This window comes from Myotis yumanensis, unplaced genomic scaffold (assembly GCF_028538775.1).
Source record: "Myotis yumanensis isolate MYYU_CA2020_CCGP unplaced genomic scaffold, mMyoYum1.0.hap1 SCAF_5, whole genome shotgun sequence".
In the NCBI taxonomy this organism is placed as follows: Eukaryota; Metazoa; Chordata; class Mammalia; order Chiroptera; family Vespertilionidae; genus Myotis; species Myotis yumanensis.
In genome coordinates this window covers 51,839,415-51,857,470 of record NW_027223756.1, presented here as the reverse complement: position 1 = coordinate 51,857,470, position 18,056 = coordinate 51,839,415, and the positions used below count along the sequence as shown (strand labels likewise).

Here is an 18,056-nt window from a genome sequence, read left to right as displayed (position 1 = left end):
GTTAGTGCCTGGGTTCTAGTCTCTGTTGTTCTGGCATGTTCCGCTCTCTGCTCCATGCTTACCGGCCCTTCCTTGCCCTTCCCTGCCTGCTAGAAACATCACCCAATGAAGGCTGTGTAGTCAGGTTGTCTCAACAGAGATACATACCCTGGTGACATGACTCAGTAAGATTTAGCACCACCTAAGAAAAGTCCTTTAAACTCGTCTGCATATACTAAAGCCCTTTAACCACCTGTTAGTGGAAAATACTTCAAAAGTTTTGTAAAACTCTCAATAATTAAGTAAAACTCTTTGCTTGCTCCTTCTTCTCTTTCAGCATGAAGGACCCCCTCTGCCCTTCTCTCCCCTCTCTGTGCAAAAAGCACTTGACAAGAGATGGACCTTGCTTTTTGGTAAAGTTTTATGTCAGCAGGAATTCTATTGAATCTTTCAGGAATTTGGTTTAAAACCGACACCTGCAACCCCTCCTTAGCATTCAAGTTCATGGAACGATAGAGGAAGGCTTATTAATCATAACAAATGAGGTGAACAGGGCTTAGGTTTATTAAATGGCCAAGGATAATGATGTTAAATAGCTTTAAGGTTAGATCAGATACTTTAATTGACCCTATTTCTTTTTTAAAAAAATGTGAGACAAGAAAAGCATATTCTGGACATTAGATGAAAAATAGGTTAATTTTTTAAAAATGAGATCATTTGGAATGTTACCAAATGGCAGACATACAGTTTAAATGCACCTCTTTAGCTAATTTCCAGTGAAATCATCAAATGAAAAGAAAACAAGATGATTGGGGAGAGGTTTTACATTAACACCGGGACTCTCAGAGTTCAACCGCTAATGCCTGAGCCACTCCACATGACGGCTGGTGGCAGAAGCTCTTGATTGCCATTTGGAAAGAAGCGAAAGGGACGACAGTGAAATGTAATGGAGACATTCTGACTTGTGATTATTTGAGAGACCTTCCTTTGTGTCACGGGAACCTCCCACGTAGCTTCACGCTAGGCAGTATCTTACCCAGAATCAAGTCCAAAACCTGGGCTACAACCTTGGGCCCAGTTTTGTAGCCAGTCTGAAAACAGTAGCAAACGCCCAGGCATCTCAGCCAAGGACCCAGGGCATTGCTTGCTGGAATAGGGGATGCGAATGAAGACTGACTTCAAAATCGACAGATGAAGAAAGCAGCTAGTACTTCGCGCTGATGGAAAATATGTCCCTGGGGCCCCTGAAAGAGAACTTCCAGATCTCACTAACCCTTTATTGCCTTCAAAGTTCAAGTTCCATTTTTTTCAGGGAGGATTTGTTCTTTGCAAATTCAGAACCATTAGTGAAATGGAACACCTGGGGCTGCTCATTGTGTGCTTCTAAGAACTTGATTCTAAGTTGACTCCCTGCTTGCTTCTGTCTGATTGTGGATTCTAGCATGCATAGCTGATTCTTCAATGTTTGTTATTTCTCCTCCTTAAGTCGCCAGGTAGTATACCGATAATAGAAGGCAAATGCTGATTAATTAATAATTTTGGTGATCCAATTCAAAAGGTCAAGTCTAATAAAGTATCTTATGATTGTTTCAGGAATCAAAAAGGTGGAGTGTGTGTGTGTGTGTGTGTGTGTGTGTGTGTGTGTGTGTGTGTGTAAGAGGGAAGAAACATACAAAAAAACCTAGCCTCATCATTTTTAACAGAATCCTCCTAATGTTTAGATTACTGTGAAGACTGGCTTTACCACCTGGAAAGATGAAAAGATGATTTAATTTACCAGTAATTAATTGATTGTTGAATGCATTATTTAATTTTGTGCAAATTTTTGTTTGTCTTTCTTTTAGACATTGAATTGGTCTCGTGGTTTTCTCAGTTCTGGGTAAATGTAGTGTGCATGCGTGTGTGTGTGTGTGTGTGTGTGTGTGTTGTGTATTGGAGGTCATTGTTGGGCTCTTCTGTTGAAGAGTACTATTTTTTTCTTTTTAATTCAGGGAGGAAGAAAGTTCAGTTCCCTACCCCACACCATTAGCGCCCATGCCCACTGTGCCTGTTATCTTGTAGACCATGTGTTTTGTCCATTCCAGAGAATTAATCTCCCACTCCACTGTTCCAAGAAGAGGGGGCTGGAAAATGCTGCTCTGGAAGGTTCTCGTATGTTAGAAGAACCGGAGAAAAGTCTGCCCCACCACTGGTTCCTCTCATGGAGAAAGTTTCCTCTCTTTCTCCCCAGGAACAGATGACCCATATGTTAGTAGGGAAAGTGGGTAACTGACCAGAGCCTGTGCTACCTCTGGAGTGTGGCAGCCCCCGTGGGAAAGGCTGGGCTTCAGGTTTCATTCCTCAGAGCAGGACTGGGAGCCTGTCCCCACTGAGGACCGCTGGACTCTGAGCACAGTGCAGATGAACCAAGGCCACACCGTACAGGAGAATGAAATTTCCTGTATAACCCCCGTGGGGAAGCACACACAATCCAGTCCTTTAAAGAGCATGAGATGTGTCTCGGTTTGCGTGTGCTGCTGTTCTGTGATAGCATGTAGAGCGAGGGAAGGCTGTGGCCCGAGGCTGCTTCGCTCCCACCTGAGACCAACTCTGATGCACAGCTTCTGTGGAGTAGCATTTCCATCTCGGCCTGCATCCTTGCCTCTCCCTGTGCCACCGGGGACACCCAGCCCAACTCTTCATTCCATTTTGATTTGGGCAAAGGCAGAATCAAGTAAGAGAAAATCAAAGGAGAAGGCCACTCGCCTTTATCAGATGGCAGGCCCTGCGATAGGATGCTGTGGTGTGATCTCACTTCTTGTTCCTGGTCCTTTGTTTCACTCTGCTTCCCTTCAGCCTACACGCTGCTCACAGAGTGTTAAGGAATGACGCCGGCGCCCACAGGCATCAAGTTTTATACCTGGACATCGTTTTTATGCCCAACCAAGAACTTTGTGTCTTTGAGGACGACAGGTTGGAGAGGAAAGATTTTTAACTTTTCTGATTGACAGGAATATCCTTCTAGAAAGTGAGTTTCTCCCACACGGCGTAGCTGCCATTGCTTCTAGAGGCTCTTTGAAGCTTCTCATTATTGTAAAACACGTCTAGTTCAGGACCGTGACAGTGAGCAGTCTAGAGAGAGAGAGCGGTCACTTGTTACTGTCTATTTCAGTGCCATTGCTGGTGCTTTGTCCTTAGCATGTGTGAGTGTCTGTGGCAGACTGGGGATCAGGAGAGGGAGCATAGCATTGCACGCCTGCTCCTAGCAATGCTTCGGGTGACTAACGTGCATTAAGCATATCGCATGTGCCAGGCCCTGTGCACAGTCTCGGGGATGAAAGATGAATAAGCATCTAGCTCTCCCTGAGAGCTCAGTCCAGAGGGCAATGAACCCATAAATGATCATTGCAGTGACCACAGTATGCAAGGTCGGTACAGTGTAGAGGTTAGAGAGCAGGGAGAGCGCCAGTCAGGAGAGAGAAAGGAATGCTGCTCACAGAGGGACATCGAAATAGTGTTGGACTCTGAATAGGGTGTTTAAGAAGGGAAAAGGGTGAGCAACCGCATGGCACATCCAGGCAAGTGGGAATTTTCAGTGCTGGGGGAGCGTGAAGGCATGTGGAAAAGCGCTGAGAGCGGTGCAGGGACACTATGGGGCTGGGGCTGCTGTGGGACAGAAACTAAGGGAAGGCATCATGGAAAGGGGACCGAAACCCAAGGGCGGGAATGGAGCGGTGCTGGCGGGAAGCAGGAGGCTCCTCTGGGGGTGCCTGTAAACCTCTCCCCTTTCTCCGGGCTGCCATGGCACACACCATGATGGACCTCCTTTCTCCACCTCTTTTCCTCGCTTCTTTTCTTCCTCCTCCTCTCTAAGAGTCAAGGTAACACTTCACCTGCCCACGTGCTCTTCACTGGCTGACCCCACCCAGTCCCCGGATTCAGACAATCCCTGCTCGGTGTGTCGCTGCGGCGTCTCCTGCTGCCCAGAAGCCATCAGGAAGCCCACTTCCTGCAGGAATCATAAATACTTCGCCAAAACAGAACTGAAAATTTCCCTTTGTCTTTTTCCCCAACCCAACTCTTTGTATTCCTACTCCTATTAGTACCATCTTTCAATCTCAAGGCTTCAAAGTCATAGAATTATTTTTTTTTCAATCCCACTACCCTCTATACAGGCCGTGTGCAAAGTTTCTTCATAATTTCTCCCACATTGGTCCCTTTATTCTCCCTTCAGATTCTCTGCCACCAATTCCTCCCCATTCAACCTCTGGACTGTCTCACTCATTTTTCCGTCCTCACGACCATTGGTTAGGCCAGGGGTGGGCAAACTTTTTGACTCGAGGGCCACAATGGGTTCTTAAACTGGACTGGAGGGCTGGAACAAAAGCATGGATGGAGTGTTTGTGTGAACTAATATAAATTCAAAGTAAACATCATTACATAAAAGGGTACGGTCTTTTTTTTTTTTTAGTTTTATTCATTTCAAAAGGCTGGATCCGGCCCGCGGGCCGTAGTTTGCCCACGGCTAGGTTAGGCCCTCATCGTCTCCATGCTCGGATGAGACAAGGTGCTCCCTCCATTTCTTCTGAAATGCACCCTGACTATGTCACACACACACACACACACACACACACACACACACCGCCCCCTGTGCACACCTCCCCGATCAGGGCAGGCTTCTGGGCCCAGGACCTAAGAGTCCACATTCTGCCCCTACCTACCTCTCCAATTTTATTTCTGTGGAATATAATCTGACACTTTTTGTTAAACAGTATGTCAAATGGAAGACTTGTCTTCGGCATCAAGATTACAGCAGAAGGATATTTTTAAAAAAGCACTCGCCAGAGTTAGAAAATAGATGATGGGTGCAGAGATTGGTAGGAAGGGAAATGGGGAGACAGTGTTTAATGGGTAGAATTTCATTTGGGGATGACGAAGCATTCTGGAGGTGGATGGTGGCGATGCCTGCACAACAGTGGGATCTGCTTAATGCCATGGACTGTACACTTAAAAAAGGTTATCCTGGCCAGCGTGGCTCTGTGGTTGAGCATCGACCTATGAACCAGGAGGTCAAAGTTTGATTCCCGGTCGGGGCACATGCCCAGGTTTCGGGCTCGATCCCCAGTAGGAAGGTGCAGGAAGCAGCCAGTCAATGATTCTTTCTCATCATTATTGCTTTTATCTCTCTATCCTTCTCCCTTCATCTCTGAAATCAATAAAAATATATATTTTAAAAATTAGAAATATTTAAAATGACAAATTTCATGTTACGTATCGTTTATCCCCTCCCCAACCCACCCTACACACAAACTCTTGAACCTCTTGGCCAAGTTGAGAGAATATAAAAGCAGAAGGTTATTGAAGTTTGGGTCAAGGGGATCATGGAGAGAATTGTGTTGCAGTTCCCCCGCTGCAGGGGAGAGGGGATGGTTGGATGCAGGGAACCAGCCGCTCACCCCAAAACTAGAGAGCGTGGCTTAAAGGACACCAGTTAGGCAGTCTGCCTTGTGCTGTCCTCAGCTGGGGAGCCTGGTGGATTGGTGCCCAGCACCTGCCTGGGAAATCTAGGCGGTGAGACCCGGGGTGGCCAGCCGCTTTGGTGGCCGAGCGCTTTGGTGGCCGAGCGCTTTGGTGGCCGAGCGTGCTGCATGGGGCCTGAGCTTGCCCTCTTTGGTCAAATAAAAGGCACTGTTTCCTGTGTCCCCGACAAAGACTAGGTTCCCACAAGAGCGCTGGTATCGTGGGCATTGATTTAAATGCTGTCCAGTGGGGTTGCTGAGAGAATTGATGGTCCCTCAACACAACAGGAGATGGGAGTGAAGAGGTGGGTTCCTAGGGTCAGTGGAAGAAATGAGTGACCCCGGCAAGAGGGAGTTCAGTCAGGTGAAAGGAAGTGCAGGGGAGAGACCGAAGATCTCCAAGACCCCATGCACAAATCCCATTACGCCGACTGGCCTGCAGAAGGTAAAACATTCTAGAGCAGGGAGTGAAGTAAGGCCTTTCTCACCGCTCACTTCTTCTCCTCCCTCCCCCTAGGCTTCTAGCCCTTCTCTGGGGTCTGCAAGGGCAGCTGGTATGTTGGGTAGAAGGCTCTAGGAGGGGGGAGCCCACCACACTCTCCCCTCCCCCTGAAACAGGTAACCAGTAGACTCCTCCAGACAGCGGGAAGGACTATCCTCAAAGGAAGGCTGAACTGTGAATTAACACGTGGGATTGGGTCTTCTGGATTCTGAATCAAGACTGTCTTGCTGTTTAAAAGGGTTTTAAGGCTTTGTATCATCTAAGAATTATCAGGTATGGGCCTGCCTGAGCTTTCCCCCAGGGAGAGGGGAGGAACTCTTCCTACCAGGCAGATTTAAAGAGACAATGAATGACAAAACATAAGCGTTGCTGTTATGTTTACACCCTATGAGTCCTGCTTATTCAAGGTGCCAGTTCCACCTCTCAGTATGGGCCCCCCAGCCAAACCAGACAACGATATTCCCTGGACACCCCAGGAGGAGTACAATTCCACTTCTGTGCTTTGGCTCACGGTCTTCCTTGACTCCTCTTTCCTCACTGTATTTTTTAATGTTACTTCTTGCATTAGAGGCTGTTTGTACTTGTCTGATCTTTCATTTAATTTTAAACTGCTTGAGGGAAAGAACTATGTCTTATTTACCTCTGTGTCCCACGCATCATATATCATAGTACTTAGCACATGTAGACATTTGAATAAGATTATAGAATGACCAAATGACTGGTGAGTGAAATAATACGTTTGATGGCTGGTATGAATTATGCTTATGAAGGTAGAAAAGACACAATTATTGCATTCTCATTGCCCCCCTTCCCCCCTCCCATTGCCAAGCAGCGTTTGAAGAGTGTGTATCTGACTCACAGACCAACTTTTTCGATGCTACCTGCACACACAGTGTTCTAACTGCATCTAAAGAGGACTTATCAGCTTTTTCTGAGCGTATATAATTCTTTTCAATTTTTTAAAAAATTTAGATAAATGACAAAATGTCTATATTTTTAATCAAAAAATTACAAAATACAAATAAGCATTGCAATAAGCAGTCACCTGCAAACCACCTCCCGGGCATAACCTACTGTTAACACAGTCTCTCATCTTTTTCCATGTGCCCATTTCTTTCTTGGAATAACAGTATAGGCCACTTGGGGTAAAATTAATATTTGTCCTGTTATTTTAGGAAGAGATTCTAAAAGGATTTATCATGTGCATGGAGGAGGAAGATGATGCAAAAGAATAAAATCCTGGATGTGTAGACCTGTCCCTGAGAGTGGGAGTCAAAGCTAAGTCAGTGAAATGATTCATTCAACCATTGTTATGTTTCAACACCCCAGGCTGAAGAGGGAGAGCTGGCCCAAGGACCAAGTGGGATCTATAGCAAACAGCCTGCTCCCAAGTCAGCCTGCCTCCTGCATCCTAGGCCAGTCTGCCCCACACCTGGCTGTGATGGCGATGAATACACCAGGAGCCAGAGCTACAACTTTAGAGAAAGGGGAATGGGAGAGGGGGAAGAGGTTGTAAGGGGGATATGGTGATGAAAAGAGACTTGACTTGGGGCGGTGAACACACAACACAATATACAGAAGATGTATGGTAGAATTGTACACCTGAAATTTATATAATTTTATTAACCATTGTCACCCCCATAAATTCAATGAAAAACAAAAACAATAAGCTACAACTCTTGAGGAGCTTTTTCTTTCTTCCTTAAAGCCCTGGGTGTTGCCGAAACCGGTTTGGCTCAGTGGATAGAGCGTCGGCCTGCGGACTGAAAGGTCCCAGGTTCGATTCCGGTCAAGGGCATGTACCTGGGTTGCGGGCACATCCCCAGTGGGAGATGTGCAGGAGGCAGCTGGTCGATATTTCTCTCTCATCGATGTTTCTAACTCTCTATCTCTCTCTCCCTTCCTCTCTGTAAAAAATCAATAAAATATATTAAAAATAAATAAATAAAATAAAATAAATAAAGCCCTGGGTGTTGATTGAATTTGGGAGGAGGGGTTTGAAAACTAGAATGTGGAAAAAAACTTTATAGCAGTTGTTTTCAGTTGGGGTGATTTTGATCCCCAGAGAACACTGGCAACGTCTGGAGTTATTTGTGGGGTCACAACTAGGGGGACGGTGACACTAGCGTCTGGTGGGTGGAGACCAGGGTTGTCCATAAACATCCTCCAGTGCATCACACACCCTCCCACAACAAAGAAGCACCTGGCCCCCAAAGCCGGCAGTGCTGAGGTGGAGAAACCCTGCTTAAAACAAGAAGGCGAGAAAACACTTGGCAGTAATGCCTAGAAGAGCAAGGACTGTAAAATATTTATTGCATTACTTCTCACTTGCCCATTGAGATGTCTGTTTGAAAGCTCTTCTCCGTGAGTTTAGAGTCCATTGGTAGATTAAGAACGCTAAAGGATGTTATCAGTGGCCAGTGTTTTATGCATTTTTGAAAGGTCAAGGGTTGTCATAAGAAAGGGCAGAAAAGTACTTCATGGAAATCATCCTTGAAATTATCCCAAGTAGCTTTTTAAAACGATTTCATTAAATTCAGTGGTGCAAATGGCCAAGTGGTTTTTAATCCAGGAGCAATTCTGGGGAGAGGTGTGAGTGCGTGCATGTGTGTGTGTATGGCCGGGGGGTTGGGGGGAGGAAGAGAATAATGGAGCTTCTTTCTAGCTTTGCTGTTGAGATTTATTTACTTTTTAACCAAATTAATCTCTTTGCAGTATTCCTTTGTGTTTGTCTTCAGGCTTGGGAGTGACTTGCAGGGTTCAGAGACAGCATTATGTACCTGTGACACTGATCCCATTGTTTATTTTCCATATTAAAAATAAAAGCACTTTGAGGGAAGACAAAGAGGGAAATGCGTGTTGTGGTGCAGCAGTGGGTGACCCAGCTGGAAGTCGGGATGGCTGTCAGGTCACCAGAACCTAAGAGGGCAGGGGGTGTGGTCGGTACTCGAGGAAGAATTAGGTGGACTGGAGGTAGAGGCACGGAAGTTAAGCATGTAACTTGCAAAGCTTTATATTATTTTTTTTAAAGCTGGATCGAATCAGGAAATGTGGCTTCACAGACATACAGAGATAAAACAGCTTGGCAGAGTTAGGGGAGGGGGGAAGGGATCTAAATTAAGTATAACAGTTGCCTGCAGTTCAGTTGCTGACAAAAAACAAGTAGTTTTCCCTGAGAAGCATGTGTAATCTGTCAAGACGGAAAAAAAGAACAATTAGCACCCTTCTTACATAAGAGCTTATTGATAGCACCATATTAATTTTAATCATTTAATTAAAAATGCTCCTCTATCTTCTTTATTGCAAATTAATAAACTATACATGTCCCTGACTTTCACTTGTCTCATACTTAGCAAGGAAAACATAGTTTTCTCTGACCACCCAGTGTACAGCAATGAGATTTCCCCCCTTCATATCCCCTGACTGTCCCATAGATCAACATCTGCTTTATATTTTTCTTGTTGCTCTATCATCTGTCTATCTATGTATCTATCCATCCATCCATCACCAAACACCACAAATTTGGTAGCTTAAAACAACAGAAATGTATTCCCTCATGGCCTAGGGGCCAGAAGTTTGAAACCTGAAAGCTCTGGGGGAGAATCTTTCCTTCCCTCTTCCAGTGTCTAGGAGCCCCAGGCAATGCGTGGCTTGTGGCTGCATAACTTCAGTCTCTGCCTCAGTGTCTCTGTGCTGCTTTCATAAAACACCATGGACCAGGTGGCTTCAAATGACAGAGATTTATTTCTCATTGTTTTGGAGGCTGGAAAGCCCAAGATCAGAGTCCTAGTATTTGGTGTCTGTGAGGACCCTCTTCCTGGTTCATGGACAGGTGTCTTTTTACTATGTCCTCACACGGTGGAAGTGGTGAGGGAGCTCTTTGGAGTCTTCTTTGTAAGGGCACTAATCCCCCTCATGAGGACTTCACCTTTATGACCTAAACACCTCCAAAGGCCCCACCTTTAAATACCATCTCATTGGGGATTAGGTTTCAACATATACATTTGGGCGGGGCACTGTGTCTGTCTTCACATGGCCTTTTCCACTGTGTCTGTGTCTTGTTCTCTTCTGTCTATTATGAGGACACTTGTCATTGGATTTAGGGCCTACTGGATAATTCAGGATTTTCTCATCTTGAGAGCCTTAACTTAATCACTTCTACAAATACCTTTTTTCATGTTAAGATTACATTCACAGGTTCCTGGTGTTAGAACATAGATATATCTTTTGGGGAGGTCACCATGCAATTCACTACTCTGTCTATCTATCTGTCTGTCTGAGTTCTTTTTGTTTTTTTGTTTTCTGGAATGCTGAGTACACAATAGCTACTAATAAATGCTTATTGATTTGAAAGTTATTTGTGGTGGCCTTATTTTAAAGTGACCCAATTAATGGCTGAGCTAATTGCCTCACCTTGTTTCAAAGATATTCTGCCATTAGCTCTAAGGGACACCTGGACACAAAGACACTCCAGCCTTGCAAAGTGAATGTGTGTTTCAGACTAGAGACCACACATCTAACAGTCACACCTAAAGTAAGCGCAGTCCGTAAATTGAATTGTTATTATAACCTGTAAGAGTGCTGTTTTTCTAAATGTTAATCCTTGGGCTGCAATTAACTTCCTAGGTGGTCTTGAGGATTACTACCTCCCAGCAAGGTGTAAATGTTTTAGTTGAATCGACTGAATTTATCCTTTATTAATTTGGGTGCCCTAGAAGAGAAAGAAAAAAATCATCAGAACTTTAAAAATAGGGGGAGAGAGTCATTATATTAACACTAGAGGCCCAGTGCACGAATTCGTGCACGGGTGGGGTTCCTTGGCCTGGCCGGCAATTGAGGCCGATCGCCGCATCTTCTTCTAAACTGCTGCTCACTCCCGCCTCATTGTTTTCTCCGAGATCAGAAAACTGGGTTTGGTTCCAAATTAAGAAACTCTGGTGTTTTTGTTTCTCTTCATGCACCTGCTTGCAGCGGAAAGCTACAAGGAAAGCCAGGCCATGAAGATTAAAGAGGAACCCATGGAGGTTGACATCCAGGACTCGCATGTCTCCATATCACCCAGCCGGAATGTTGGCTATAGCACTTTAATCGGGCGAGAGAAAACCGAACCCTTACAGAAGCTGCCAGAGGGCAGGGTGCCCCCAGAGAGGAACCTCTTCAGTCAGGACATCTCTGTGAAGATGGCTTCCGAGCTCCTGTTTCAACTGTCAGGTATGTTTGTGTGCAGGAAGATGTCAATCATTGGGAATAATTGTGAGGAAAGCCGCTCAAAGTAAAAACACCCACGTGATAGGATTTGTTTTTAGACAGAAATCAGTTTTGTTCCTCGGACATGCCTACTGCAACTCAAACTCAGTTAATAAAAGGTTGCCAAGTTGAACTCCTGCCAAACTTTCTTTAATAAATAGTTAAGAATCGTTTGAAATTAGAACTCTATTCAATCCTGTGCAAACGATCCCTGTTGACTAGGCTACACGTCTCACCTCTAATTTTGTTTAGGCAGTTGATCTGATTAACAGCCTTTTTTTTTTCTTCTAATGTGCAAAAGATAAACTTCAATTTACTCCAACAGTGACTGCATTACCATGAATTCCAAATTAGTGTGGTCTGAATTAATGAGATTGTACTGTATCTCGCAAAAAAAAAAAAAAAAAAATCAAGGAAGGAAAAAGCAAAAGTTGAAGAGTGAGGATTCTTTCTGGCTCTAGCCTAGTAGAAGGTTTTCTGTAAACCAACTGTGTCTACTTCAAATACTTGGAATTCAAAAGTGCAGTAATTACCAGCTCGGCTAAGGGTCTAGATAGAATAGCTGAGCGTTCTAGTACCTACATTTTTCCCTTTGTTAACTCTTTCAAACTGCATACTTCTGTCCTTAACAGATTGCCTGAACATGATTGAGGCTGATGATATGAACACGTATTAGATTTAGATTTACGTAGAGGTACCTCCCTTGTCCACAGTCAGGTCTGTATATTGAAGTCCATGCATCAGTAAAGTTTGTTATTAATGTTGGATGAGCTCTTTGTGATGGATAACAAATTTAAAGCACCCATTAGGTGCCTCATTATTTAAGTATTCACTTGTTTTTCCCCGCTAAGAAAAATACCAGGAAAGAGAAAAGAAGCTAGAATCCGTGTGCCACCATGATAGTCCACCTTCCATGGGCCCAGTCACACCCCCCACACCTGTGACACTATAGTTGGTGCCAAAAATGGAAGCCTCCAGGTTCTCAATCAAGGACTGTATTTGTGCAGAGTTCTGCCATGGTGGAAATAGTTCATTCTGTCCGCTTAAGAGGACACAGATCTGTGTAAGCTCCAAAACGTGCAAGGTGCTTTTTTTTATATATAGGCTTAAAAATCTCTAAAAACAGTATAACTTGGACGATGATTTAGCAGTTACAATTGGCACAAGTGGGGCCTGTGAGGTTCTTTTCAGAGTCTCGTCTCTGAGAGTCCATTATCACAGTCTGCTATCAGCTCAAAACTTTGTGTCTGAGAGTTCTCACCCTGGCGCTGCCACAACTGCCCGGGTGACCTCAGGCAAGTCATTTAGCCCCGATTTCCTGCTTTCTAAAAGAACACTGCCTGGGAATCTAAATTCACCCTCATTGTCACTGGTGAGTGGACAGAAAGGAATTGTCCCTGCAAACTGGCATGCAGCAGCTCCAGACTCTTGTTACAGAGCATGGAACAGATGTGGTACGTCTTTGTTGAAATTTTCCCCCAAATCCGTTAAGGTTAGGTGGTTTTTTTAGTTGCCCTGCCATTGAAACCTGAAACCCTTGTAGAGTTGGCCGGGTTTTCTCTGGACACTTAAAAGAAGCCATTGAGAGCTGTGACAGTCGGGGCAGAATCTTCACATTTGAACTGCGTGGGGGAGGCCAGAGTTCAGCTTTTGTGTTCTTGGAAGCTAATTAAATAATTCCTGACAGCTGGTAGAGACAGACCTCGAGACAGAGGCAGGGAGGGTCTACCCGTCCTTGTCTGAGGATAGTTTGCGGCCCGTGTGACATTTATCAGCGCCAGCGCTCGGTGGCTGCAGCACCCAGAGGTCTTACGGCTGTTTTCATATCCCCTCTCACAAAGGGGCCGACGGTACAGAATGCGCAAAGGTTGCCATCGAAGTCAGGAGAGGAATGGTTGCAACAACGGCAGTTTTCCTGCTGAATCAGAAGGGAGCAGAAATTTTCAGCCGGGGAAAGATACAGTAGAAATCACTACCTTTGTGCACGAGTGTGTGTGTGTGTACATGTACTTCCTCAGGCCTGATTCAAACCAGACAACACGCTTGAACGCTGTTGGTAACCGTTCCCTTAGATTGGTTTTCAATCATCATTTTGTGGATGCTGTCCACGTGCTTCCGACGGTTGTCTTTACCAATGAGACAGGGAGGGTTCGGCTGTGTAAAAGAGAAACCAAAAAGAAAACCACAAGAGAGAAATGGTGAGGCTCTTTCGGCCGAAGCCTTAAAGACACAGTTGCGTGTAGATGACCTAAGAGACGTGTTTCATTCTTTCTCCTTCCAGAAAAAGTGAGCAAAGAGCACAATCACACAAAAGAAAACACCATCCGCACGACCACCAGGTAGGTGCTTGATGTGGGGGCCCTCAGAACACCCACGTCAAACATTGTTCCCCAAACCATGTTCCCCCACCGGGTTCGAAGGAGTCGTGCCCTTGACCACCGTACTGTGTGAGAACTTTGGTTGGTGGAAACAATACAGCAAGCAAGGACACTAAGGGGGGGACCATTAATATTTATCAAACATCCAAGAGGGGTCCTTTGCTGGGGAGTTCCCTTATGCTTCTGTGTTCTACTCCTGACGATCACTTTGTGAAGCAGGTATTATTTTCTTGGCAGAAGTTTCTGGACCTGGGAGTGTAATGGGTGGCCCAGAGGAGGCTGGGACCTGGGTCTGCGTCTCAGGACAGCCCTGCTGGGGTGGAGACCAATGCTCACTGCAGCTGCTCCTACGTAGGTCTGAGGCTGTGGGCTGATAATCCATCACCAAGGAAATCCCAGCGTTTTATCTCATGGTATTAGTAGGAGGGCAGAAAAGGTACAAAGCAGAAGAAAGACAGTGCTTTAAAAATAAAAAACCTTGCAGGAAAGCCGATATCGCTAACAACTGTGGGTAAGGAAGCTTGCCATTGGCTACAGGCAGTTTGAGGTCGGCCAGAGTGGGCGCCCCATCAGGCTGCCAAATAGGAGGGACCAGCCAGTGCTGCTGGCCATCGGACTCTGAGTGGCTGAGGTGAGCGCCAGCAAGCGCAGACCCCGCCGCTGGGAATGAGTTGCTCCGGAGAGATGCGAAAGCTTTAAGCCAAAGAACTTGGCTTCCCTGAACAAACTTGGGTGCTCCCTCATGGGAGCGTTGATTAGTTTTGTGCCTTTAATTCTTGCAACAAGAGACACACGATGTTTTTCTCTTTGACGTGGTCTGGATTGACCTCAGCATCATCAGGCACGTGGAAGGGGCTCAGGGGAACCTTACCTGAGTTGTGTTTTCTTTTTCATTCTATGAACTGGAACTGAAGAACACCACACACCACACATCACACAGTAATAATGAGCACAGAGCGAGCCTGCCTCACACAGAGGTGATAGAGTGTTAGGGAAGGACCCTCCCGATAACAGAGCAGGAGAGTGGTGTTAGCCTGGTCTCCACCGGTAAGGGCAGGGCTGGGAAATGGGTTTTGCGGTCTGGCCTGCGCATTGCACTGGGAAATGGGTCTGGCCGGTGGGAAGTCTGTTTCCTCTATGAAGTGGGATGCTCAGATAGGACACATGGGCCACTGTAGATTCCACCCTACCTTCTGCCTGCAATCCGAAAGCTATTTAGTGTATGTGCTTGTGTCTATGGGTTAAACACATGAAATGGGCCAGATTGGTACACATCGAAAGGTGGCAGGCTACAAACAGTAAATGTTCCTTTTCATTGGCTTCCATGGGCTTCTTGAAGTGTCGCCGGCCAAGTTCCCTGACAGCAGAGCCCGAGAGGGGTGTGGCTGTGGAGGGCTTTATCGAGGAGAGGAATGTTCTCTCCGGAGCCTGCGGGGGCAGGAGAGGAAGGCGAGGTCACTGAGCAAGCATTGGTTGTAGCTGGATTCGAGCTTCTGCTCTGTCCTACAGTGAATTCTGGAAGATGAACTGCGCCAGAATGAATCCTGCTTCGAAGCAAGGGTGCAGCTCCTTGCAGCCCCGTAGATTTCTCGGACTTCAGCAGGGGCAAATGTGACCTCCCCGGGAGGGGGCGAGGATGGTGAGGACAGTGAGCAGCCCACATTCCCAGCAACTTGGAGAGTGCACGGGGAGGGGGGACGGGACGGAGCAGGACCCCAGCAGCATCTCCCGTGGAGGTCCTCTGCTGCCTGCTGCTTTTTAAAAATATATATATATTTTATTGATTTTTTTTACAGAGAGGAAGGGAGAGGGATAGAGAGTTAGAAACATCGATGAGAGAGAAACATCGATCAGCTGCCTCCTGCACACTCCCTACTGGGTATGTGCCCGCAACCAAGGTACATGCCCTTGACCGGAATCGAACCTGGGACCCTTGAGTCTGCAGGCCGATGCTCTCCCTACTGAGCCAAACCGGTTAGGGCTGCCTGCTCCTCTTTAAGCTTACATTGTAATATTTATATCACAGAAAGGTATGCGGCAAGACCACGTTATTTTATGATTTTCAGGTGTTCTCTGGGAAGAGGGGAGAGGAGGTTTGAACTAGCCCCAAACAAGTGAAATGAGCCTCATGGCCTTAATTGCTTTGGCTGGAGCTAGAGCATAATTACAGGATCGAAGAGAACGTTTTTTAGCCATTTGGCAAAAATGAAGCAATCCTTAAACCCTTCTCCTGATGGGAGCAAGAAGAAATCAGATCTTTTGCACAAAGTAAAAGAAGAGGTGCTGCCTATAAACCCCCCCCCCCCCCCCCATGCAATAGTGCTCAGAAATCAGTATTACAGAATTCTTGGTTTATTGTTTTTCTACAAAATCCTCCGTGTGTTTTTATTTTTCCTTTGAGTCGGCAACTTATTCAATTAGCCTCTCCTCAAATAGGCCTCTTTTTTTACCTTCTCACCTCATTACTTCAGGTGAAATAGAATCAAGCTACTTTGTGCCAAGAAATCCTCTTTAACCTGAGTTAACTGATAGCAGAGATGGGGGAGGGGGGATGCCAACTCTCTCCTTTTTTGAGTCCTGGTTTATTTCATATGCACAAGGTCAACTTACAGGTTATGTTTTAAGGTAATATTTGGGATACTTTTCAGAAAGATCTGCATCATCTCCACATTTCCATATCTCCAGATTTGTAAGGACTTAGTGGGATGTTTGGTTAGCTATCAGATTTCTCATGTTTGATTTCCTAGAAGCCTCCGACTGTACAGAACAATGGCTCATGATTGGAATCAAGTTCAGAGTCTACCGTGTTTTCGAGTTGCCAGGCACATTTAAGACGGAGCGTAATTTAACAATGAAGTATAATGGGGAAGGGAAGCCCTGGGGTGCTGCTCCCAGGGATGTATTCCGATCAAGCTCCTTCCAACACCAATGGATGCATGAGCTCCTCGATGCAGTGACACCTCCTGCTCATGGGGTCTGACACCCGGGGGGGACGAGGGGAGAGACAATTCAGGCCACACTGAAGAAAGGAGCTGACTCTCTCCCTGTCCTTCATAAACCCATGGCTTCCCCCACAAGTGTTTATCATTATTGATCTTGATTCTCATTCTAACCACAAGAACTAAGGAAAAGTGTAGCCACCCAGGATGAAACCTGGGTTCTCAACCTTCTGGCCCTTTAAATACAGTTCCTCATGTTGTGATCCAACCATAAAATTATTTTCGTTGCTACTTCATAACTGTAATGTTGCTACTGTTATGAATCATAATGTAAATATCTGATATGCAGGATGGTCTTAGGCGACCCCTGTGAAAGGATCGTTCGACCGCCAAAGGGATCTCGACCCACAGGTTGAGAACCACTGCTCTGTAGGTTGGCATTTCTATTTGTGCTGACCAGTGAGACTTGGGGGTGCTGATTTCCCTGCCAGGCACCAAGAGAACATGACGCCCGTGGATGTGTTTACAGTGAACTCTCCATCCCACACGGGCCGTGACTACACCTCCCTCCTCATCACACCCTCCCTGGTCCCGGCTGTCCATTGGCAATCGCGCTGTTTGTTAATACCTCTGTTATAAGGTGGGGAGATATGGAAAGAGAAAATGATGTTAGACTGCATTCCTTGTTAGCAATGTTTAAAAAGAGGTTTAGGTGAAGCTAAAGGTTGAAACTAATAACTAGCAAGTTCTGGATCATTGCTTCTCTGCCTCATGTTTTGTGTGGTATGTTGTTGTTTTTTAACTCTTACAATGGAAAATTTCAAAACTACAGAATGTACTCATCCTTCAGTTTGAGCAATTATCATAACCCATATAATTTCATCCATCCTCTCCTTCTGGTTCCCTTCTCTCTCCCTGGATTATTTTGAAGCAAATCCCAGACATTTTAAGAACTGGTTTAAGAATGTCTTTTTTTTTTAATCCTAAAAACTTAGACTCAACTGCTTCAGTTGGGATCATCTTCCCAAAAGTAAAGGAGGAAAACAATCACCGAAGTGCACCATGTGGTCAGGCAGAAAAAATCAATCTACGTAGCAGCCAGAATGATTGGCTCATGTGGTTCTGCTCACCAGTGCCTGGACCTCAGCCCTCCTCCCTCGTGCATGCCCTCCTCCGGCACCTCCATCGCATCAGTCCCTTGGTTGGGACGTCACTGGAAATGCTAAAACAGCCGTTCCTTTGCCTGTTTAACCTTAGAGTCTAGAAAATTCAATCCAAGTGTAAAGAAGCCCATGTGTCTCCTTTGAGATAGTGTATGGACGGAGTGTTCTTAACGCCATCCGACCTGACACATGAGATGGGAAGGCAGACCAGCCAGAACCATGAGAACAGAAGGCTTGAACCCTTAAGAGATTAACCAAATCCTGATTTTTCTATTTTCTTCCCCCACACAAGCCTGGGTTCCACAGGCACCAGATAACCAGCTACTATGATTGTTTGTTGATGAAAATAT

The 18,056-nt window shown here is 45.6% G+C and overlaps 1 protein-coding gene across 9 annotated transcripts in view; it reads left to right on the top strand.

Annotated features, from left to right (window-relative positions):
• ZNF827 (zinc finger protein 827) overlaps positions 1 to 18,056 on the top strand; it is a 172,526-nt gene that overhangs the window by 76,827 nt on the left and 77,643 nt on the right. For all 9 annotated transcript variants that reach the window (XR_011471546.1, XM_070415261.1, XM_070415260.1 and 6 more), the window contains exons 6-7: positions 10,951 to 11,190; positions 13,508 to 13,565. Coding sequence is in view for 8 of the 9 variants with exons in the window: in XM_070415261.1 (XP_070271362.1) it covers positions 10,951 to 11,190; positions 13,508 to 13,565 (298 nt within the window). In the remaining variant the exon portion in view is untranslated. The remainder of the gene's footprint in view (positions 1 to 10,950; positions 11,191 to 13,507; positions 13,566 to 18,056) is intronic.